This window comes from Microcebus murinus, chromosome 29, assembly GCF_040939455.1.
Source record: "Microcebus murinus isolate Inina chromosome 29, M.murinus_Inina_mat1.0, whole genome shotgun sequence".
In the NCBI taxonomy this organism is placed as follows: Eukaryota; Metazoa; Chordata; class Mammalia; order Primates; family Cheirogaleidae; genus Microcebus; species Microcebus murinus.
Genome location: NC_134132.1, coordinates 14332277 through 14357647, shown reverse-complemented (window position 1 = coordinate 14357647; position 25371 = coordinate 14332277). Strand labels below are relative to the sequence as shown.

Sequence of the window (25371 nt, the reverse complement as noted above, 5' to 3'; positions counted from 1 at the left end):
TAACGGTTAATTTTAGAAAAGACTTTCAGAGCCCACCCTTCTGTTGTTTTTGTTAGTTAGAACACTCCTTTGCCATTACAGGTGGTCGCCTATTTAATTTTCCTGTGTCTTTTTAAAAAAGCATGAACAACATATCTGCTGACTTTTTAGCTTAAATTTTTACCTTTGAATCTGATTGGGTTTTTAAAGTTCCAAACCCAAAATAACATCTCTTCGTTGCGGGACTAGACTGGTGCCTGGCCAAATTCTTTTTTGCTTGGTTTGGTTTTACTGTTTGGACATCAATAATGCCTATTTATGACTGCAGTAGAACACAGCAGTCGATACGTTTTGGCTGCAGGAGAGAGAGCGGCTGCTATTAGGCAGCTGAAATCATTCAGCTATTAGCTTTATCCTCACAATCTTCCCCAGGGCAGAAAATAATCCGCCTTCCAAGAAACCCGTCTTAGGTCTTTTCTTCCCTCCGGTGGAAAAAAAAAAGTATGGATTCAGGACAAAGAACATAACTAATTCTGTAAAGAAAATAATCGAGCATTCAATCTTTGATTCAGTTCTTGAAAAATGATACAGGATCCTTTGCCCAGTAATTTCAGTAAATGTGACACAGGCTCATTTTTGGATTGGAAATTATAATCTATGCGGCTGCCCCAAAAGCAGAGACTTAGGGTTATTTCTTCAAGTTGCTTATATCGTCTAAAGTGATAGTCTCACAGGCCTGAGCAGACAGAAGCATTCTTTTTCACTCCCAGAGTTGATAAATAAATAACTGTGGGTTTGTTCCCACTGAACAACAGTCTCAAACCAGTTTTGTGTCGACCAGATGGTACCAAAAAATGATGAAAGAGGATGCGGAATAAACACTGGGTGTCGCAAGCCCTCGGAGCTAGAGCTGGGAAAAGCCCAGTTGTTCCTTGGAGAAGAAGACGAGGACAAATGTCATCTGCAAGACAGGGGTGCTGGCTTCCATTGTTTTGTTTCTCGAAATGTGTTTACAATTAGTTAAGCCTTATACCCGGACAGACATGTGAGCCGTGCAAACTGGTATTTTTTTTTTTTTAGATTATACATTTAAAGATGGCCGGGGACTATCAGTTGTCTTAAGGATATGAAGGGAACAGCATGTGGCTTCCAGAATGTTCCCTTGGTTTCGTGAGAGCCCAGTGGAGGCCAGACAGCTTGCGACCGCATTTTTATACCCAGGCTCCTGAGTATTGCGATGAAATGGGGTAGTATTTTTTTCTTTATTTCTACATATTATGAGGGTACAAATTTTAAGGTTTCAATAAATGCTCCCTCCCCCCATTTTTTTTTTTTTTTTTTTTTTTTTGAGACAGAGTCTCGCTTTGTTGCCCAGGCTAGAGTGAGTGCCGTGGCGTCAGCCTCGCTCACAGCAACCTCCAACTCCTGGGCTCAAGCGATCCTCCTGCCTCAGCCTCCCGAGTAGCTGGGACTACAGGCATGCGCCACCACGCCCGGCCAACTTTTTTTCTATGTATTTTTAGTTGGCCAAATAATTTCTTTCTATTTATAGTAGAGACGGGGTCTCGCTCTTGCTCAGGCTGGTCCCGAACTCCTGACCTTGAGCGATCCTCCCGCCTCGGCCTCCCAGAGTGCCAGGATGACAGGCCTGAGCCACGGTGCCTGGCCTTTATTTTTTTTTTAAAAAAGCCCACTTCTCCATTTGCCAGTTGATGTGTGTATAGGCACAGAAGAGAGTATCACCCTGCCGTTAATGTTGACTTTCTAGGTTCAACAATAATACCTATTTATATCAATATATATCAGAGAGTCTATGCATTTTTTTCACCTTCGCAGGTGAAGAAATGAGGCATTCCTTTCAAAGCAAACATGTTGCACAAATAGTACATTTCCATGCAGGGTTTTATGGTATGTGAAATACATCATTTCATGAAGCAAAAAAATAAATAAATAAAGTCAAGAGTAGGCTTGAAATTATAAAGATGGTAAAGGGAAGAAAAAAATGTCAGGAAAGCAGGGTGAATGTCAAAGGATCTATAAGAAAACAAGACCCATACGAAATAAAAAAACAAGATAATAAATAAGAAAACAAAAAGCCGGCTTCAGCATATGGACATGATATGATTCTATATTATCAAGTAAGCCCACCATTGTTTTGATTTGAGTTTGAGGGAGTTTAAAATAAAAAAGGAATGTACCAAAGTGCATAAAGCATTCTTTTTTTTTTCTTTCTTTCTTTTTTGCAATAGATAACCTTTTTTAGTGGAATGTCCCGAATGACTTGAGTTTTCATCCTAACATCAGAAAGGTTCTTAATTACCATCTCTTCAAACTCAAGAAAAGTTTTAAGTTACTTTTCTCCACCCCTGGAATATCTTAACATATGCTATACTCGGAAGCTTCATTGACTGCCAGTAATAAGAGATACATAGGTCACTAGCACGTTTAGTTTTGTTCCAATTCGCTGGAAACCCTACTGGCAAAAAAGTGAACATTAAAACGAAGAGCCCGGCCAGGCGCGGTGGCTCACGCCTGTCATCCTGGCACTCTGGGAGGCCGAGGCGGGCGGATTGCTCGAGGTCGGGAGTTCGAAACCAGCCTGAGCAAGAGCGAGACCCCGTCTCTGCTATAAAATTAGAAATTAATTGGCCAACTAATATATATAGAAAAAATTAGCCAGGCATGGTGGCGCGTGCCTGTAGTCTCAAGCTACTCGGGAGGAGGCTGAGGCAGGAGGATCGCTTGAGCCCAGGAGTTGGAGGCTGCTGTGAGCGAGGCTGACGCCACGGCACTCACTCTAGCCTGGGCGACAAAGCGAGACTGTCTCAAAAAAATAAATAAAAATTAAAATAAAATAAAACGAAGAGCCCGAGGTTCTAACAGCGAGCTTAAGAACACAAAGCGTCCTTGTCGCTTTTCTTACCTAGGAAGGCCGCCATGTTCATGACTTGACTAAACACACAGCTGGCGGGGGGCTCGTCACCTGCAATACTTGGAAAAAGATGAAATGTTTTATAATGACTGTATTAAAGCCGGTAACCCTCCCAACTTTTCCTAAGATCCAGCAGATCAGAAAAAAAAAAAGAAAAATCACCGAGCTACCTTATATACGGTGCATGCTTCGCCCCAGGCTTCCTGGACAGGGAAAAACGGAGAAGCTCAGGTTGACGGGGTCATTGAGTGCGGCTTAACCTTGCCAGGGGCAAAGCTTTTTATTAAATCTATCGAGGAGTAATAAATTACTCTGAGACCAACTTTACCTTTCAGGTGAATTTAGTGGTAAGATTTTGTCATCTTCCACAGCTATGAAGTATCTATCAAGAAAGAATGAAATTTTACAAAACAAAGAAACTGGAAAAAAACAAACAAACAATGATTTGTTTCCCACTTTTCTTAGACTGACCGCACTAAATCATATTCAGTTGTTTTCTAACTGGGAAAATGCTCTTTTACTACAATTCTTTACCCATAGATCACCTAGTTCTTTTTTTTGTTTTTTTTTTTTTGAGACAGAGTCTCACTCTGTCGCCTGGGCTAGAGTGAGTGCCGTGGCGTCAGCCTCGCTCACAGCAACCTCAGACTCCTGGGCTCAAGCGATCCTCCTGCCTCAGCCTCCCTCCCGAGTAGCTGGGACTACAGGCGTGCGCCACCATGCCCGGCTACTTTTTTCTATATATTTTTAGTTGGCCAATTAATTTATTTCTATTTTTAGTAGAGATGGGGGTCTCTCGTTCTTGCTCAGGCTGGTTTCGAACTCCTGACCTCGAGCGATCCTCCTGCCTCGGCCTCCCAGAGTGCTAGGATGACAGGCGTGAGCCACTACGCCTGGCCAAAACTTTACACCTGCATCCTTAAGTAATTAGATAAGAGAACACTCACACTATCCACAGCCCGGCTGTCGTAAACAAAGTGAATACAAGTGGTAGAAACATCCAGACACTGCATTTCTTCCCATCCATGCCTGCACCACTGGAATAAAACGAACACGTATTGAAAATTTAAGGCAGAAGTTGACCTCTTTCAAGACATTAATAGAAAAGAAGCTTAGTATAACTGTAAAAAAAAAAACCAAAAAACAAAAAACCAGTGTATCTTATGAAACCGTGATTCAAATCAGTACCATTCCTGCCACCTTCCCACGCGGAGACCCCATAAGCACCTAACGTGGATGACTGTTACTTGCATAGCGTCAGTTTAAATATTCCAGAGTCCTAGTTGAGGACTCAGTGAAAAACTTTTCATAAAAACATTTATTCTTGTCTAAGCACACATACATTTAAGAAAAGCTAAAGGGGTTTAGGTTAGGACTTTTTTTTTTTTTTGAGACAGAGTCTCGCTTTGTTGCCCGGGCTAGAGTGAGTGCCGTGGCGTCAGCCTCGCTCACAGCAACCTCCAACTCCTGGGCTCAAGCGATCCTCCTGCCTCAGCCTCCTCCCCAGTAGCTGGGACTACAGGCATGCGCCACCATGCCCGGCTAATTTTTTGTATATATATTAGCTGGCCAATTAATTTCTTTCTATTTATAGTAGAGACGGGGGTCTCACTCTTGCTCAGGCTGGTTTCGAACTCCTGACCTGGAGCGATCCTCCTGCCTTGGCCTCCCAGAGTGCTAGGATGACAGGCGTGAGCCACTGTGCCCGGCCTGGGTTAGCACTTTAAGAAGAGCCAAGTACCAAAGGCGGACTTCCAACCTACTTTTAGTGCTCGTGTTGACATGTATGGATTTAGGATCTGACGTGTCCATAAGTCTGTAGCTTGGCGGACGTGAGCTGTAGAAACAAATGGTTGCTAAATAAACTAGCAACGCAGGAGGAAATGACAAATGCTTTGCAAATCTCAACTTTTCTCACGACATGTTACTGAGCAGCTATTTCAGAAGACTCTAAAGATGAATGTTCTGGAAAACAATGCATTCTTTGTACTTTTGCATTAGCTTTAATAAACACACTGGAAAAAATACATATGTCAGGCATTTTGGATGTTACATTTTTTATACCATATTTTTACTGTTGGATATTACATTTTTTCCCCCTAGTAACAATACATTATTTATTTTTTCTTTTCGTTTCTTTTTTTCGTGTGTGTCACAGTCTCTCTCTGTCACCCTGGCTAGCATGCTGTGGCGTCAGCCTCGCTCACAGCAACCTCAAGCTCCTGGGCTCAGGTGATCCTCCTGCCTCAGCCTCTCGAGTAGCTGGGACTACAGGCATGCGCCAAAACGCCTGGCTAATTTTTTCTATTTTTGGTAAAGATGGGGTCTCCTAATCCTCACCTCAAGTGATCCTCCTGCCTCGGCCTCCCACAGTGCTAGGATTACAGCCATGGGCCACCGTCCCTGGCCTACTTTTATTTCAAAGTATTAAGGGGGTACAAATGTTTTTGGTTACATGGATTGCTTTTGTACTGCTTGAGTCAAAGCTTTAAGTGCACCCATAACCCAAATAGTATTTACTGTACCCATTGGGTATGTTTTCACATCTCCCTCTCCCTCCCCCTGCTTGATTCCCACTGAGTTTTATATTCCTCTGTGCACTTGTGTGCTCATCAGTTATGTTCCATTTTAATAGCGAGGACATGTGGTGTCTGTTTTTCCATTCTTGTGATACTTCACATAGAATGATAGTCTCCAGTTCCATCCAAGTTGCTGCAGAAGGCATTAGTTAATTCATCCTTTTTTATGGCTGAGTAGTACTCCATGGTGTACATATACCACATTTCGTTAACCCACTCATGGATTGATGGGCACTTGGGTTGATTCCACATCTTTGCAATTGTGAATTGTGCTGCTGTAAACATTCGAGTGCAGGTGCCTTTTTTTTTTTTTTTTTTTTTTTTTGAGACAGAGTCTCGCTTTGTTGCACAGGCTAGAGTGAGTGCCGTGGCGTCAGCCTAGCTCACAGCAGCCTCAAACTCCTGGGCTCAAGCAATCCTCCTGCCTCAGCCTCCCGAGTAGCTGGGACTACAGGCATGCGCCACCACGCCCGGCTAATTTTACATATATATATTAGTTGGCCAATTAATTTCTTTCTATTTATAGTAGAGACGGGGTCTCACTCTTGCTCAGGCTGGTTTCGAACTCCTGACCTCGAGCAATCCGCCCGCCTCGGCCTCCCAGAGTGCTAGGATGACAGGCTTGAGCCACCGCGCCCGGCCCAGGTGCCTTTTTGATAACATGACTCTTTTTTCCTTTGGGAAGACACCCAGTAGTGGGATTGCTGGATCGAATGGTAGGTCCACTTTTAGTTCTCTTAGGAATCTCCATGCAGTTTTCCATAGAGGTTTTCTTTTAATTTTTTTTATTCTATTACATTTAATATTAAAACTTCATACTTTATTTCTTTTTTATTTTCTTTCAGAGGCATCTGGCTTTTCCCCTATAGAGGTTTTCTTAATGCTAATTTGCAATCCCACCAGCAGTGCATATATAACCTTTCGTTTTCTCTGCACCCACGCCGGCATCTGTTGCTTTTAGACTTTTTAATAAAACCCATTCTAACAGGGGTAAGATGATATCTTTTTGTGGTTTTAATTTGCATTTCCCTGACGATTAGTGATGCTGAGCATTTTTTTTTCATATGTTTATTGGCCATTTGTCTGTCTTCTTATGAAAAGCTTCTGTTCGTGTCTTTTGCCCACTTTTTAATGGGGATTTTTTTTTTTTTCCTTGCTGGTTTGGTTGACTTCTTTGTAGATTCTGGATATTAGCCCTTTATGGGCCGTATAGCTTGTGAATATTTTCTCCCATTCTGTGGGCTGCCTGTTTGCTCTGTTGATTATGAGTATTATTTACCTACCTTCCTTTCTTTCTTTCTTTCCTTCTTTCTTTCTTTCTTTCTTTCTTTCTTTCTTTCTTTCTTTCTTTCTTTCTTTTCTTTCTTTCATTTCTTTCTTTCTTTTCTTTCTTTCATTTCTTTCTTTCTTTCTCTTTCTTTCTTTCCTTTTCTTTTCTTTCTTTCATTTCTTTCTTTCTTTTCTTTTCTTTCTTTCATTTCTTTCTTTCTTTCTTTCTCTTTCTTTCTTTCTTTCTTTCTTTCTTTCTTTCTTTCTTTCTTTCTTTCCTTTTCTTTTCTTTCTTTCATTTCTTTCTCTCTCTCTCTCTCTCTCTTTCGTCTCACTTTGTTGCCCAGGCTAGAGTGAGTGCCGTGGCATCAGCCTCACTCACAGCAACCTCAAACTCCTGGGCTCAAGCGATCCTCCTGCCCCAGCCTCCTCCCGAGTAGCTGGGACTACAGGCACGCACAACCACGCCCAGCTTATTTTTTCTATATAGTTTTAGTTCTGTTTTTAGTAGGTCTCGCTCTTGCTCAGGCTGGTTTCGAACTCCTGACCTCGAGCAATCCTCCCACCTCGGCCTCCCAGAGTGTTAGGATTACAGACCTGAGCCACCATGCCTGGCCAATCTTAACCTTATCTTAATATTGAAGGTCTACCTTCCCGAGATGCTAATGCTTTGTTACCTTTCGGTATATACTGCCTTTCGTTTTGGAAGCGTTTAAAGTGGCTAATGGCTACTTTCCTAAATTGTTTTATTTTTACTAAGTTTAAATTCTCATAGGGCAACCTTATGATGTCCAAATTCTGGGAAAACCATACTGTATCCCTTGCCTACTGATAGATAAAAATTGCACCTTTTTATCTCAAAAGGATGCTTTGAGAGATCAAAAGAATCATTTAGGAATGGTTATAATTATTAGCTTGCATGGGAACTACTTTGGTGCTTCTTCGGGATTTTTACATTGATTATGCCTTTTTTTGGGGGGGCAGGGGAGATAATTGCAAATTCACATGCAGTTGTAATAAATAATACAGAGAGATCTTGTATATCTTTCACTCTGTCTCCCCAACAGTAACATCCTGTATAACCATAGTAAAATAGCAACAATCAATAAATTGACATCAATATAATTTGACATCAACTTTATTCAGATGTCACCAGTCTTATATGCACTCCTTTCTCTGTGTGTATTTGGTTTTCTGCAATTTGACCACCTGTGTAGATTTGTGTGACCATGTGCTTGTTGGCCATCTGTCTGTCTTCTTTGCAGAAATGTCTATTTCACTCTTTTGCCCATTTTTAAAGTGGGTAGTTGGTTTTTTTATTGCTGAGTTGTTAGGAGTTCTTTATATATCCTAGATACTAATCCCTTAACAAAACATATGATTTGCAAAATTTTGTCCCATTATGTGAGTTGCCTTTTCATTCTGTTGTTAGTATTTTTTTTTTTTTTTGAGACAGAGTCTCGCTTTGTTGCCTAGGCTAGAGTGAGTGCCGTGGTGTCAGCCTAGCTCACAGCAACCTCAGACTCCTGGGCTCAAGCGATCCTTCTGTCTCAGCCTCCCAAGTAGCTGGGACTACAGGCATGAGCCACCATGCCCGGCTAATTTTTTCTGTATATATTAGTTGGCCAATTAGTTTCTTTCTATTTATAGTAGAGACGGGGTCTCGCTCTTGCTCAGGCTGGTTTCGAACTCCTGACCTCGAGCGATCCACCCGCCTCGGCCTCCCAGAGAGCTAGGATTACAGGCGTGAGCCACCGCGCCCGGCCTGTTGTTAGTATTTTTTGACATGTTTAAGTTTTTAATTTTGGTGAAGTCTAATTTATCTATTTTTTTGTTGCCTGTGCTTTTGGTGTCCTAACCACGAAATCACTGCCAAATCCAATGTCATGAGGCTTTTCCCCTGTATTTTCTTCTAAGAGTGTTATTAGTTTTAGCTCTTCCCATTTAGGTCTTTGATCCATTTTGAGTTAATTTTTGTATATAGCATAAGGTAATTCATTCTTTTGCATATAAATATCCAGAACCACTTATTTAAAAGACTGTCTTTTCCCCCACTGAATGGTCTTGGCACTTAACTGGGTCTTTTGGAGAAATTTGTAATTTTAATAAGATCCAATTTATTAAATTTTCCTGCCATGTGTCATGCTTTTGATGTCGAGCCTAGGAACTCTTTGCCTAGCCCTAGACCTCAAAGATTTTCTCCTCTGTTTTCTTCTAAAAGATTTATAGTTTTACATTTTACATTTAAATCTGTATTTATGCCTTTTAAATTATTGTCTTATTGACTTTGGTTAGATCTTTGGTTAGTTCATAAATCACTCTGACAAGGATTGAGAAATATGTGGCTATCTAAGTCAGACTTCCAAAGTAGTAGAATGAGATTCTTATAGTAAAGAACATAACACTTTAGCCACAATATACCTTACTGTGCAAGGTTGTGTTTTTGTTTTGTTTTTTGCAAAAAGTATGAGCTTAAGATCAGAATAATGGGTGTGTGTGTGTGTGTGTGTGTGTGTAAATATGGGGGAAGTTCTCTTACCTACTCCATCTCCCTACCCACTTTTTTTTGGGGGGGGGGACAGAGTTTCCCTTTGTTACCCAGGCTAGAGTGAGTGCCGTGGCGTCAGCCTCGCTCACAGCAACCTCCAACTCCTGGGCTCAAGTGATCCTCCTGCCTCAGCCTCCCGAGTAGCTGGGACTACAGGCAAGCGCCACCGCACCTGGCTCATTTTTTCTATGTATATATTAGTTGGCCAATTAATTTCTTTCTATTTATAGTAGAGACGGGGTCTCGCTCTTGCTCAGGCTGGTTTCAAACTCCTGACCTTGAGCCATCCTCCCGCCTCGGCCTCCCAGAGTTTCCTTGTCTCTTAAAAGAAAGAGAGGGAGAAGGAAAAAAAATACTCCACATTCCTAAGACAGCTTTATCTTTGCATTCTAAATTGTGATTATATCTGCTGAAAAACTGTTAAAAAAATAAAAGAAAGAAAAAATAAATAAAATAAATTGTGATTCTTTTCTACGCTGTGCAATATCGACTCTATTGATATTAATCTTCCAATAATATCTCATGGCAAAAAAAAAATAAGGATAACGGTTCCCCGGAATGTCTCCAATGGTTACTTACATCAAGAGCAATGTCACCTAATTAACGAGTTTCTAACAGAAGGAGAAAAGGAACCAGCATTGCATAAGCCTTGAGAGGGTTCTGGCATTCAGCTTTGGTTTGGAGGCTCTGCTCCAAGCGGTACCGTTTATCCAAGTGATTTGCAAAGCTGCTATCCAGATGGCCAGATCTTCCCGGAGAGCCAAAGCTGCTAATTCCCCGTACGTCTCTGTCGCACATTCTCCAATAAATGTCACTGCCCAAGTTTGAGGGATCTTTTACTCTTGTGCCCAATATGTGGCGTGAGTGACAAGGCACAGTGGGGACTTTCCAACGCCGTGACTCAGACGGCGAAAATCCCAGTTTTCTCCCTGCTCCCTTGCAGACGAGGCATCTCTAACGCTCTCGTTTTTTCCTCGGCGAGAAAACGACCCACACACGGTACAAGGCTGCGGCGGCGCCCGCTGTTGACGCTCCTGTCACTCTGGAAGGCTCCTAGCCGCAAACGTCCACGAGGATACCTGGCCGCCTGAAAATTCACAGAATTCCTATAGCCCCCGTTAGCTTGTTACCTAAGACTCCACCGACTTTCATTGGTTTGAAAAGGGTTTTTTTTTTTTTGAGACAGAGTCTCACTTCTGTTGTCCGGGTTGAGTGCTGTGGCGTCACCTTAGCTCACAGCAACCTCCACCTCCTGGCCTCAAGCGATCCTCCTGCCTCAGCCTCCTCCCGAGTAGCTGGGACTGCAGGCATGCGCCCACGCCCTGCTAACATATATATACACACGCACACACATATATTTAGTTTTAGCCAATTAATTTCTTTCTATTTTTATAGTAGAGACGGGGTCTCGCTCTTGCTCAGGCTGGTCTCGAACTCCTGACCTCGAACGATCCTCCCGCCTCGGCCTCCCAGAGTGCCGGGATGACAGGCGTGAGCCACCGCGCCCGGCCTCAGTTTTCTCATTTGTAAATTGTGGATCACGACAGTACTGACTTCCTTGGGCTGCAGTGAAGACGAAGGGAGTTCACACACATAAAACTCTCTCTGCTTGCTTACACAGCAAGCACTCAATCATTGCACGCTGTTATTATCACTACAAATGGGTGTCTTAATACCACGGATGCCCACCCCGTTTGTGGTCCGGGAAAAGAAAGGAGAACAGCAGATTTATTCCAGCTTAATGGTGACTGTTTGGGAATTGGGTGAGGAACCTGAAAGAGAAAGTAGCGTGGATTTTCAATGTTCTCTTGGGAGAAGCACGGAGAAAAGTCCTTCAAATAGTCCCTTAGAAGCCGGGCGCGGTGGCTCACGCCTGTCATCCTAGCTCTCTGGGAGGCCGAGGTGGGAGGATCACTCCAGGTCAGGAGTTCGAAACCAGCCCGAGCAAGAAGAGCGAGACTCCGTCTCTGCTAAAAATAGAAAGAAATTAACTGGACAACTAAAAATATATACAGAAAAAATTAGCCGGGCGTGGTGGTGCATGCCTGTAGTCCCAGCTACTCGGGAGGCTGAGGCAGGAGGATCGCTTGAGCCCAGGAGTTGGAGGTTGCTGTGAGCGAGGCTGACGCCACGGCACTTCAGCCCAGGCAACAGAGTGAGACTCTGTCCCATCCCCATCCCCCAAAAAAAGAAAGGAAGAAATATTTTGGAGGTAGAAGATGAAAATAGAATGCTTGAGGCATTTCATCCTCGAAAACACAGCTGAGACAGGGCCCGCGGTGCACACAGACCTTTTGACGAATAGAAACCTTTTCATTTATTTCACTGAGGGAATTTATGTGTTTGGAATATAGTCAACTTGGGCTTGGTAAAGGAGAAAAAAACTTATTGCGTCGACAGGAACTGTAGATTTTGTTATAAAAGAGAGGCATGTAAATGAACATGCATTCTGGGGATCCAGTCGATGCTAAAATTGAGTAATAAAACCAGAAGGGCACTGTTTCCAAAGTCTAGGTCAGTGATTTTTCTCTACTTCAAGTGGCCACAAACCAGAAAAATCTAATTAAAGATGGGAGGAGGGGGAGGCAGAAGATTTACAAGAGATAAAGATTTATGAAAACAGGACTAAGAAAGCGGTGAGAATAGCTCTAATTAAAGGATAACATTCCATTCTTTGTTTTTCATTGCTTAACAAAGATAAAAGAGGTAGGCAGTCCTTTTTCTTAGGCAGAAAAATGCTCAACTGGCTTCAGACTGCAGTTATGAAATGACACTTTCCACCGTGGACAGACATGAGTCTGCTTTCCCAAGTCCCCACAAGAGGAAGTCCCTAAACTCAGCTCCAGGGAGGACAAATGACCACATGCACGCAGCTGCCCACCTCGTGAGCATCCGGGGCGGCTGTGGCTCCAGCCATCACGCCCTGGGCTCTGCCATCGCGCTTTGCCTAATGGCCTGGTAGGGAAGGGAGTGCAGACAAACCACAAAGCCCATTTTCTCAGGCAAAGGAAAAAGAACAGGTGTGCATGGTCCGATTGAGGGCAAACTATATTTGAATCCGAAGGAGGCATACAAATAAACAGAGTGAATCTCTTCTGGCAACCGATGCTGGATCCTAGCTGCTGCTTAGAGGGGTCAGGAATATTATTTAGCCTTTGGAATCAATCTCCCTGAAAAGCATTGCCTGGGGGAATAATAACAATAATGACACAATAATGACCACGCTGGTGATGATGAGGTACCGGTAACAGTTAATAGAGCATTGCTTGATGCTCTGCCAAGTACTCTACCTGGATTCGTTTTCTGTTTGTTTTTGCTTTTTTTGCTTTTTTTTTTTGAGACAGAGTCTCACTCTGTTGCCCGGGCTAGAGTGAGTGCCGTGGCGTCAGCCTCGCTCACGGCAACCTCAGACTCCTGGGCTCAAGCAATCCTCCTGCCTCAGCCTCCTCCCGAGTAGCTGGGACTACAGGCATGCGCCACCATGCCTGGCTGATTTTTTTCTATATATATATTAGTTGGCCAATTAATTTCTATTAATAGTAGAGACGGGGTCTGGCTCTTGCTCAGGCTGGTCTCGAACTCCTGACCTCGAGAGATCCTCCCGCCTCGGCCTCCCAGAGTGCTAGGATGACAGGCGTGAGCCACCGCGCCCGGCCTACCTGGATTCTTATTCCTCTCTGGTAGAAACTCTACAAGGGAGAGAACACTCTCATTGCCAGTTTACAAATGAGGATATAAAAGCCTGCGGAGATTCGATACCCTGCTCAGGGGCGCGCAGCTAGTAAGTGCTTGAATCCAAGCTCTGGGACTATTATTGCCACATTCTACCAAACTTTATGATCCTTTATGACGCTCACCACTTGCAGAAACCTCTCAATTAATTATCTTGCTTAGCTGATGCTCTAATTAATTAAGTTTAGATGGCTTTGCTCTCGATCCTTACTGATAATCCTTCTAAAATCTATCCTGCCCCCAGTAGAGACGACACAGCGAGCGTAATTATGCCTCTCGCTGGCAACTGAGGGTCTTCTGTTGAGAATCACGATCTCGTCTCTCCTGGGGTGTCTTCCCGATGTAATTCTTTCTTTTTTTTTTGAAACAGAGTTTCACTGTGTTGCCCAGGCTAGAGTGCCGTGGCGTCAGCCTACCTCACAGCAACCTCCAACTCCTGGGCTCCAGCGATCCTCCTGCCTCAGCCTCCTCCCGAGTAGCTGGGACTACAGGCATGCGGCACCACGCCCGGCTAATTTTTTTCTATATATTTATTAGTTGTCCAGCTAATTTATTTCTATTTTTTCATAGAGATGGGGTCTGGCTCTTGCTCAGGCTGGTCTCGAACTCCTGACCTCGAGCGATCCTCCCGCCTCGGCCTCCCAGAGTGCTGGGATGACAGGTGTAAGCCACCACGCCCGGCCTACACGGAGTGTTTAACCAGCTCCACAGCTGTGCAAGTTCACATCCTTGCAGCCAACGTGTGTGTGCGTGTGCATGTGTGTGTGTGCATGTGTGTGCGTGTGCATGTGTGTGTGCATGTGTGTGTGTGCATGTGTGTGTGCATGTGTGTGTGTGTGCATGTGTGTGTGTGCATGTGTGTGTGCGTGTGTGCACCCAGTGACAGCTCTGCCCTTCTCTTTGAACCCCCGCTGACACTGACAGGAAGGGCTTGAAAGCTCGAATCCAGCCAAAACTTCACCTGCGGATAGTAAGGTCTCGCCCCGATCATTTATTCATAGCCACGAGCCAGAGGCGGGAAAGGTGCAAGTGACCGGCGCCAGTGCAGTCTCGACTCTGCACGGGGCACCGGGCGGAACCTCAGACCTCACCGTCTACGGGGAGGAAGGCTCGTAAGGAGCCAGCTGTCACGGCCTAAGTGCTGTGTATAATTGGCGCAAACAACACGGCGCTACCGGAACAGGGAAGAGGAAGCCACTAATTTCACCTGCGAGGCCCGGGGAAGACCCTGCAGATGAGGCCACCAAGAGTGAGCGGGCGATTGCAAGAGCAGGGCCTTCTCGAACTTTCCTGGACACCGGAATCACCTGCAGAAGCCCGGGCCCGGTGGCTCACGCCTGTCATCCCAGCACCCTGGGAGGCCGAGGCGGGTGGATTGCTCGAGGTCAGGAGTTCGGGACCAGCCTGAGCAAGAGCGAGACCCTGTCTCTATTAAAAATAGAAAGAAATGAATTGGCCAACTAATAAATATATAGAAAAAATGAGCCGGGCGTGGTGGCGCATGCCTGTAGTCCCAGCTACTCGGGAGGCTGAGGCAGGAGGATGGCTTGAGCCCAGGAGTTGGAGGTTGCTGTGAGCGAGGCTGACGCCACGGCACTCTAGCCCGGGTGACAGAGTGAGACTCTGTCTCAAAAAAAAAAAAAAAAGATTCACCTGCAGCAGCTATTGCCACACACACTGCTGGCCCTACACCCCAACTTTTGGCTCAGCAGGTGTGGGGTGCCCCGCCCACGAGTTTGCATTTTTTTCTAGCAAGTTCCAGAGCAGGGGGGGTGGGCAATGCTGCTGCGGCTGCTGCCTGCCTGGGGGCCACACTTTGAGAACCACAGCTCTGGCACAGAAAGTTGGGGAAAAGGAACCTCAAAGCACCCCAAACGCAGCAGGGGCGAAAGGAGAGAGGCATAAAAAATTCATCCACAATATACTTCTGCCCCCACAGCCCTGTCCCGTTCTCCCGCACCCCTCACTGCTTCTGCCTGCTCTCCTCCGCCCTCTTCTCCCACCCTCTGGGATTAATCCATTTTCACGGTGTCTTTGAGTCTCGGAAGTGGAGACATCTGGAAGGCAGGGGGTGATCTGGGCTGGCGTTTAGGAGAGGGGCCAGGGGGCACAGCCATGTGGGAGTCTAAGCTGCAGGGCAGGGAGGGAGGGAGCAGAGCTGACTGGGGGGGTATATATGTACACACATACATCTATAAATACACAGAGCGAGACTCTGTCTCCAAACAAACAAAAAACTCCCATATATATATAACAATATAAAGAATAAAACAATATAAACAATAAAACAATGTAAACAAATATATGGGGGGTTTTTGTTTGTTATATTGTTTGTTTATATTGTTTTACTGTTTATATTGTTTTATTCTTTATATTGTTATATTGTTTGTTTTTATATATATAAACTTTATTTTTTTATTTTTTTGAGACAGAGTCTCCCTCTGTTGCCCGGGCTAGAGTGCCGTGGCATCAGCCTCGCTCACAGCAACCTCAGACTCGTGGGCTCAAGCGATCCTCCTGCCTCAGCCTCCCGAGTAGCCGGGACTACAGGCATGCGCCACCATGCCCGGCTCATTTTTTCTATATATTTTTAGTTGGCCAATTAATTTCTATTTATAGTAGAGACGGGGTCTCACTCTTGCTCAGGCTGGTCTCGAACTCCTGACCTCGAGCGATCCTCCCACCTCGGCCTCCCAGGGTGCTAGGATGACAGGCGTGAGCCACCGCGCCCGGCCAAACACTTTATTGTTTTGAGACAGGGTCTCACTCTGTCACCCGAGCTGGAGTGCAGTGGCATCGTCATAGCTTGTCATAAATGGAAAAGCTAATTTGAATGCTAACTTAATTATTCTAGAATATGGAAAAATATGGGAAGCTACCCAAACTTTTCTGAAGATAGATTACTTCTGATGCCAAAAACTGATAAGCATATCTCCAAAAAAAGAAAACGATAGACTAATTTTATTTCTGAGTAAAAGTAAAAGATATCAACTCTCATAGTTTTGAACGGAGACAGTTTTACAATCCTTTACCAGATCTTTGTGGGTTTTTCTTGAGACACATCGAGTCTCACTGTCTTGTCCCAGCTAGAGTGCCGTGGCGTCAGCCTCGCTCACAGCAACCTCCAACTCCTGGGCTCAAGCGATCCTCCTGCCTCAGCCTCCAAAGTAGCTGGGACTACAGGCACGCGCCACCACGCCCAGCTCATTTTTTCTATATATATTTTTAGTTGACCAATTAATTTCTTCCTATTTTTAGTAGAGACGGGGTCTGGCTCTTGCTCAGGCTGGTTTCGAACTCCTGACCTCGAGCGATCCTCCTGCCTTGGCCTCCCAGAGTGCTAGGATGACAGGCGTGAGCCACTCCGCCCGGCCTCTTTACCGGATCTTTAATTTTTTTTTTAAATACCCACAGTTTATGCCTTTAAGCAAACAACAAAAACAAGACATCGATTATTACTGTCCTTGCATCTTTTGGGTAGTTTTATCTACTGGTACTTTGGAAAGTTCTCCTTGGGCTTCACGATGTCAGTATGTGGATTGTTCCTGAGGCAGCCTCCCCAAAACACGACAGTGAATACTCTGATAATATATATATATATATATATATATATATATTTTTTTTTTTTTTATTTATTTTTTTTTTTTTTTGAGACAGAGTCTCGCTTTGTTGCCCAGGCTAGAGTGAGTGCCGTGGCGTCAGCCTCGCTCACAGCAACCTCCAACTCCTGGGCTCAAGCGATCCTCCTGCCTCAGCCTCCCAAGTAGCTGGGACTACAGGCATGCGCCACCATGCCCGGCTAATTTTTTTTTTATATATATATATCAGTTGGCCAATTAATTTCTTTCTATTTATGGTAGAGACGGGGTCTCGCTCTTGCTCAGGCTGGTTTTGAACTCCTGACCTTGAGCAATCTGCCCGCCTCGGCCTCCCAAGAGCTAGGATTACAGGCGTGAGCCACCGCGCCCGGCCATCTGATAATATTTTTAAAGGACCACAGTTTAAGGAGTATTTAGCCAAATGTGTAAAAACACACACACACACAGAAGACTTTAAGTCCAAAGCACATTCAGACTCCCAATGAATTATAAAGCCACAGAAATGTTCTCTGATCAATGAAAGAATGTAAATCCGGAAAAAGGGTCCCTATCAGCACAGGTTTCGATACCAACAAATCCGGTTTGTTTTAGAAAGACCATCTGGAGCTTTCACATTACTGAATTTAGCTACAGATTCCAAACCTAAGTTGGTGCCTTGCCCCTAATCCTCCCTGAAACCTTGGTTTGGGCAAGGATAGTTCTGCCAGGCAAGCTATGTTTTAGAACTAAAACTGTCACAGTTAGTGAGAAAATTGCCATTCTGGGGAATAAAATTTATAATATGTAAGAAGAAGAATAAGCCAACACAACTGAATATGAGTTACTTCGGAAGGGTGAGGATGGGTCAGGAATTTCATTAATATATGCATTTTTTAAAGAAAGGAAAATATCACATATATACTTAAAAGGTATTGAGAAAGATTCTATGCACATTCCATATTGTTTTTAAAAAGCAACTTTAAGGAGACCGGAAATAGAAGGCTGTTTCCTTGACATAATTTTTCAAAAGATCTATCTAAAACAGCCAGAGGCTAGATGTGGTGGCTCACACCTATAATCCCAGCACTTCGGGAGGCCAAGGCAGGAGGATTGCTTGAGGCTAGGAGTTCAAGACCAGTCTAAGCACAAAGCAAGGTCCCCATCTCTATAAAAAATTTAGAAATCAGCCAAGTGTGTTGGGTGTGCACCTGTAATCTCAGCTACTGAGGAGGCTGAGGCAGGAGGATCGCTTGAGCCCAGGAGTTTGAGGCTCGAGCTATGATGGTGGCACTGGACTCCAGCCTGGGTGACAGAGTGAGACCTTGTCTCTTAAAAAATAAATAAATAGGGCTGGGCACTGTGGCTCACGCCTGTCATCCCAGCACTCTGGGAGGCCGAGGCAGGAGGATCGCTCAAGGTCAGGAGTTCGAGACCAGCCTGAGCAAGAGCAAGATCCCCCGTCTCTACTAAAAATAGAAAGAAATTAATTGGCCAACTAAAAATATCTACATACAAAAAAATGAGCCAGGCATGGTGGCATGTGCCTGTAGTCCCAGCTACTCGGGAGGCTGAGGCAGGAGGATCGCTTGAGCTCAGGAGTTCGAGACCAGCCTGAGCAAGAGCAAGACGCCGTCTCTGCTAAAAATAGAAAGAAATTAATTGGACAACTAATATATAGAGAAAAAATGAGCCGGGCGTGGTGGCGCATGCCTGTAGTCCCAGCTACTCGGGAGGAGGCTGAGGCAGGAGGATCGCTTGAGGCCAGGAGTCTGAGGTTGCTGTGAGCGAGGCTGACGCCACGGCACTCACTCTAGCCTGGGCGACAAAGCGAGACTCTGTCTCAAAAAAAAAAAAAAAAGACAACCCAAATAAGTGAAAGGACAGTAGAAAGTTGTCAATTCTGGGTGAGTCACAGCAGTTTTTCTCTAAATGAAGTCCAGGGATCACACTGTCTCAAAAATCCCCTCAGTTGCTGATTATTAGCAAGCAGATTTCTGGGCTTGAGCTCAGCTTGCCGAATCAGGAGGGAGGGAGGGTAAGCTTTCAAGAAACTCGTCTTCTTAACATGCTCCCCAGGTGATTTCTAATACACATTAAAGTTTAGAAACCACAGCTTTATGGAGGTTTCGTAAAATCCCCAACTCCACCTGGAACGAGAGCAATGAAGGAGGCTGCCCTAACACAGTTACGTTGAAATGTATGGTCCACTTACACATACAGTCTATCAGAAACATCAGTGATAAAAATAATGCAGTCTTGTACAGAAATCAACAGCACAGAATAAATCGTCCCAAGACAGACGCCTGCATAAGTTACAGATGTAAAATTGTTTCTCTGTCCATTATTGTATCGCTAGAAAACTGCTGCATCCTTTTTCAATCGGTTCGGAGAATGTGTTTGGAATGGTCTGAGGCCACGTGGTTGTCTTAGTCTGTTTTCTGCTGCTATGACAGAATTCCACAAACTGGGTGATTTATAAAGCACAGAAGTGTATAGGCTTTCACATTCTCAGTTTAAAGAAAATAAATGTTAGGCCGGGCACCGGTGGCTCACGCCTGAAATCCTAGCTCTCTGGGAGGCCGAGGTGGGAGGATCGCTCGAGGTCAGGAGTTCGAAACCAGCCTGAGCAAGAGCGAGACCCCCGTCTTTACTAAAAATAGGAAGAAATTAATTGGCCAACTAATATATATATATATATATATTTCTATATATATATAGAAAAAATGAGCCGGGCGTGGTGGCGCATGCCTGTAGTCCCAGCTACTCGGGAGGCTGAGGCAGGAGGATCACTTGAGCCCAGGAGTCTGAGGTTGCTGTGAGCGAGGCTGATGCCACGGCACTCATGCTAGCCTGGGCAATCAAGCGAGACTCTGTCTCAAATAAATAAATAAATAAAAATAATAGAAAAGAAAATAAATGTTGACAAATGATTACAAAAAAATAAAGAAACATTGAAAAAAAAAAAAAAGAAGAAGTGTATAGGCTAGGCATGGTGGCTCACGCGCCTGTAATCCCAGCAGGTTGGGAGGCTGAGGTGGGAGGATTGCTTGAGGCCAGGAGTTAGAGACCAGCCTCAGCAACCTAGCAAGTCCCTGTCTCTAAACAAACAAACAAAAAACCAAAAAAAACCCCAGCAACAAAAGTAAATATTGATCCGTTTGCCCACACAAGGCCAAACTCCTGTGAAATTAAAAGGTGGGAAAATACCTGTAAGCAATATGTATTTCTACTCACACAAAATAGTCAGTGTAGTGGGTTTAACTGTACCAGGAGAAAAGTAAGCTATGAGTTAGGAGAGTTTGTCCCAGAAAATACACAGCGATTATTATTATCAACACATTGCAATATGTAATGAGTCAAAGAGAGGCCTTAGGATAACCCAAAGGATGTTGAAAAGACATCCGATTAAATTCAGTGCTCATGCCTTACAAAATATCTAGGGAAACTAGGAAGCGGAGGATTCTGTAATGAGTATCTCTCTCTCAAACCATCAGCCAGTATCATTCTTCGGTGTGAAAAGGAGAGCTATCCTAGCAAACAAAGCTGGAATGAATTAGTGCTATTGCCATGAGTATTAACACCGGTTTGGGCAGTTTCTAACCAATCAACAAGATAAGAGACAGAAATAATGGGTCTAGCTGTTAGAAATACAAAGGTGGGGCCGGGCATGGTGGCTCACACCTGTAATCCTAGCACTTTGGGAGGCCGAGGCGGGTTGCTCAAGGTCAGGAGTTCGAAACCAGCCTGAGCGAGACCCCCATCTCTACCAAAAATAGAAATAAATTAATTGACCAACTAAAAATATATATATAAAAAAATTAGCCAGGCATGGTGGTGCATGCCTGTAGTCCCAGCTACTCGGGAGGCTGAGGCAGGAGGATCGCTTGAGCCCCAGAGATTGAGGTTGCTGTGAGCGAGGCTGACACCACGGCACTCACTCTAGCCTGGGCAACAAAGTGAGACTCTGTCTCAAAAAAAAAAAAAAAGACTTAAAAAAAAAAAAAAAGAAATACAAAGGTGGAATTATTATCTGCAACAATACGACCAGAGAATTGATTAAAATATTACTGGAATTAATGAGCGTTCATATAAAGAGTTGGCTAAAAGATGAAAAGCCAAACAGCTTTTAATTATACAGGGAAAAAAAAAAAAAGGAAACAGATTTACAATAGCAACAAAATCGACCCCATAAAATATCAAGCACTATCTGTAATGAGAAATGTACATGAACAAGCCCCACAAAACTCTTCTGAGAGACACAGGAACTTGAATAAATGTTCCTGGAGGGTAAATCAGAACACAGTGAAGAAAACCACTCTTGCCAAATTAATTTAGAGATAACACAGAATTCAAAAGAATAACTTAAGGAGGTTAATTTGGAATTTGATGGTGTTTCTAACATCCATCTGGATTGAGTAACTGCTGAAACACACCCCTACGTATATCTCAGTCCCTTTTTAAAATCTACTTAATAATCTTGAAGAAAGTTAGTTTTATTTGGAGATTCACAAAATAAGTCATTCAGTGTCTCCACCCTGTTCTTTGAATTCGCGTTTTATTACCTGGGAGGCTTCAAAACTGAGGGGTGTTTTCTTAAAAAGCTTTTGCTTTATTTTTGAGCATTAATATTATAATTGTTTGCACGTTATTTCTTTTTATCCTGGCTAATTTCCGCTAGGGAAATGTGAATCCCTGCAAACCTCTGTAGTTATTTAAAAGAAGTAGCCATTTGAAACCTTTTAATTTACATATTAAAGTACATTTTTCGGCCTGACAGTGGTGGCTCTTGTCTGCAATCCCAGCACTCGGGGAGGCTGAGGTGGGAGGATCGCTTGAGACCAGGAGTTCAAGACCAGCCTGGGTAATAGGGAGATCTCGCCTCTACAAAAGATTTAAAAAAAAATAATAATTTTTTTTTTTTTGTGGAGACGAGGCCCATTTTTATACTGACACAAAGATAGGTTGATTTGTTGTTGTGTGCTGTTTTGTTATTGACAAATAAAAATCTTATATATTGAAGGTATACAATATGTTTTGATATATATGTATACACTGTGGAATAGCTAAATCAAACTAATTAATATGTGCATTACCTCACATACTTATTATTTTTCTGTGATGAGAAAACTTAAAATCTACTCTCTCAGCAATTTTCAAGTTATATTGTTACTAACTTGCAACAAGTTATATTGTTATTAACTAGTAAGTTATATTGTTACTAACTTGTAACAAGTTATATTGATACTAACTTACAACAATTGTATAACATTGTTACTAGCTCTAGTCACCATGTTGTATTATACTATAGATCCTCTTGAATTTATTCCTCCAAGACAGATTGATTTGAATCCCAACTGTGTCTCTTAACCAGCTGTCTGACTGTAGGCAATTTATTTAATCGCAGTGCATTCCAATTTATTGATTTTTGAAAAGCAGATTAACTTTCCTACCTCAAATATGTGTTATGAGGATGCAGTCACGTAATTATCACCTGTGCTTGGTGCATTCTATTAGGTTATTAAGCACGAAATGTACGATTTCCTTAAGTACTAAGTTTGACAGCTGATCTTTCTGATATTTCACTTTGACACTTGTTTTATTTTTATGATGAAGGTACATCCTCATTCTTTCAAACCAATGGCTTGCCTTGTGATTATCTTTCAAAATTTTTTTAGAGCAATTTTTTTGTGAAACCGTGCATAAGTCAAAAATTCGTGTTATTTTCAAATACGAGTTCCGTTGTGGAACCAACGCTGCACAGACAGCTCAAAATATCAACGAAGTGTTTGGGAAGGATGGGGCTAATGAACGCACAGTACATCAATGTTTGAGAAGATCTGTTCTGGTGATTTTAATCTTGAAAATGAGCCACGTGGGCGACCTGAGACCAAGGTGGATGATGATGAGCTGAAAGCTGTAGTGGAAGCGAATCCATCTCAACCTACGTGTGGATTAGCAGCGAGGTTTGACGTCACTATTCCAACAATACTGGACCAGTTTGAAGCAAACTGGTAAAGAAGCTGGGTGGATGGGCACCGCATGAATTAGACGAGCATCAGAAGAGAAATCGTCTCGAAGCTTGCCTTCCTTTGCTGTCACGACATAAAGGTGACCCATTTCTTCACCGTATTGTGACGTGCGATGGAAAATGGGTTCCTTTTGGCAATCGCGAGTGTCCAGCACCGTGGCTGGATGAAGATGAAGTGCTGGAACACGGTCCAAAGCCAAATATTCATCATAAAAAGCTAGCGGTGGCTGTTTGGTGGTCCAGCGCTGGTGTCACCCACGACAGCTTCATGAAACCCGCTCAGTCGATCACAGCCCATGGCGACTGCAACCAGCTGGACAAAATGACGAGGGCGCTTGCGACTTAAGCAGCTGAGGCTGGCCGATAGACACAGGCCAGTCCTCTTGCAAGACAACGCTCAGCCATGTTGCACAAACAACGCTGCTCGAACCTACAAAGGGCTGGACTTGGAAACTGTCACCCGCCGTATTCACCAGACCTTGTGCCAACTGACTGTCACTTCTTCCAGGCTTTGGACCACTTCTTTTTTTTTTTTTTTTTTTTTTTCTTTTTTTAATGAGCTAGGAGTAGAGTAATGGACCACTTCTTGCAAGGAAAAATATTCAATTCTCAACAAGCTGCGGAAAACGCCTTTTGCGATTTCATCGCCACTCAACTCTCCAGCAACTCTTCCTTGCTGCTGCATCAACAAGATCCCGTTAAGACGGCAAAGCTGTGTCCGTAGTTTAGGCTCGTAATTTTATTAATTATACTGTGTCTTGTTTGAGATATAATAAACTACACTTTTGATTGGAAATCAGACCATTTCATATCTAATAACCTTAGAAGATCAGTAAGTATGATTAGTAGTATGAATAGTAGTTATATATATATAGTATGAGTAGTATGAATAGTAGTTATTTATATATAGTATGAATAGTAGTATGAATAGTAGTTATTTATATATAGTATGAATAGTAGTATGAATAGTAGTTATATATATATATAGTATGAATAGTAGTATGAATAGTAGTTATATATATAGTATATATATATAGTATGAATAGTAGTATGAATAGTAGAAACTTTGTAAGTATGATTTATTATAAATTACATACTTCTGAAGCTTTGGAATTATGTAACTTATAATAAATCATACTTACCAAACTTCTATTTCTTTTTATTTTTTTTGAGACAGAGTCTCACTGTGTCACCTGGGCTAGAGTGAGTGCCGTGGCGTCAGCCTCCCTCACAGCAACCTCAAACTCCTGGGCTCAAGCAATCCTCCGGCCTCAGCCTCCTCCCGAGTAGCTGGGACAGCAGGCATGCGCCACCACGCCCGGCTCATTTTTTTCTATGTATTTTTAGTTGGCCAATTAATTTCTTTCTATTTTTAGTAGAGACGGGGTCTCGCTCTTGCTCAGGCTGGTCTCGAACTCCTGACCTCGAGCGATCCTCCCGCCCCGGCCTCCCAGAGTGCTGGGATGACAGGCGTGAGCCACCGCGCCCGGCCAGAGAGTTCTTTCTTTCTTTCCTTTTGTGACGTCTTCTACGGTGACAAATGCAGAGTGACTTCTAAACAGCAAGCGGGGTGGAACTAGAGAGAGGACAGCAGCAGTCCCAGGCCGGGGCGATTCGAGCCCTGGCCTTCCTGGAACCGTTCGCTTCCTGTCGCGGCGGTCGGCGTCATTAAACGCCATGTAAGTGAAAGACGCACTAGCTGGGCTGAAAACAAAAAGCGAAAAAGAAGGGAAGGACCACTAGTTAAGAGAGGAGAAGACACAGCACTAAAAGGACTTCACGCTGTGTCCAGTGGGAGACAATCTGGACTGAATGTTGCCTTTTTGCAGATAGCACTTTGCAAACCCTTTCTCGTGCTGTGTTAGCCACGGGTGTGTATGCATACGGCGCTTACTATGTGCCGGGCTCAACTAAGACTCACAACCACCCTAGCAGGTCGTACTGTCATCCCCTCTTTTATCTTTTATTTTTTTTATTGTCACTTTTCTGAGACAGAGTCTCACTCTGTTGACCAGGCTAGAGTGAGTGCCGTAGCATCAGCCTCGTTCACAGCAGCCTCCAACTCCTGGGGTCAAGCGATCCTCCTGCCTCAGCCTCCCCCCAAGTAGCTGGGACTACAGGCATGCGCCACCACGCCCGGCTAATTTATATACATATATATATATATATATTAGTTGGCCAATTAATTTCTTTCTATTTATAGTAGAGACGGGGTCTCGCTCTTGCTCAGGCTGGTTTCGAACTCCTGACCTCGAGCAATCCGCCCGCCTCGGCCTCCCAGAGTGCTGGGATGACAGGCGTGAGCCACCACGCCCGGCCATTGTCCCTTCTCTGAAGCTCACCCCTGTCACATGCAAATCGACACTTTGGGGCCCCCCTGAGCGAGTGGGCCCTGTTTCTAAGGCAACCAGGAGGGAAATCAGCTTGGTCCTCAACACCAAAGATGAGCCAGAGTTTTCTCCTATAAAATAAGCGAGGGGTCCGCTGGCTTTCCCGTTCCGGTTCCCTGCCCGTCCGCCTGTAAGCACATCTGAGATGCCGACACAACGCGGAAGGACAGGGCTGCCCTGCCGGCCCGTGACGTCACCCAGCCTATGGAGAGTTGACAGAGAGCCTTACAGAACGTGCCTGGTGGCCGGGCGCGGTGGCTCACGCCTGTCATCCCAGCACTCTGGGAGGCCGAGGTGGGAGAATCGCTCCAGGTCAGGAGTTCGAGACCAGCCTGA

General features: G+C 44.0%; 1 protein-coding gene across 3 annotated transcripts in view; it reads right to left on the bottom strand.

Moving 5' to 3' along the window:
• TMEM150C (transmembrane protein 150C) overlaps positions 1 to 25371 on the bottom strand; it is a 41427-nt gene that overhangs the window by 8631 nt on the left and 7425 nt on the right. For all 3 annotated transcript variants that reach the window (XM_075998597.1, XM_075998598.1, XM_075998599.1), the window contains exons 2-5: positions 3859 to 3948; positions 3240 to 3293; positions 3082 to 3114; positions 2903 to 2970 (exon numbers count right to left, since the gene is read on the bottom strand). In XM_075998597.1, the coding sequence (XP_075854712.1) occupies positions 2903 to 2970; positions 3082 to 3114; positions 3240 to 3293; positions 3859 to 3938 (235 nt within the window). In that variant the 5' untranslated portion in view covers positions 3939 to 3948. The remainder of the gene's footprint in view (positions 1 to 2902; positions 2971 to 3081; positions 3115 to 3239; positions 3294 to 3858; positions 3949 to 25371) is intronic.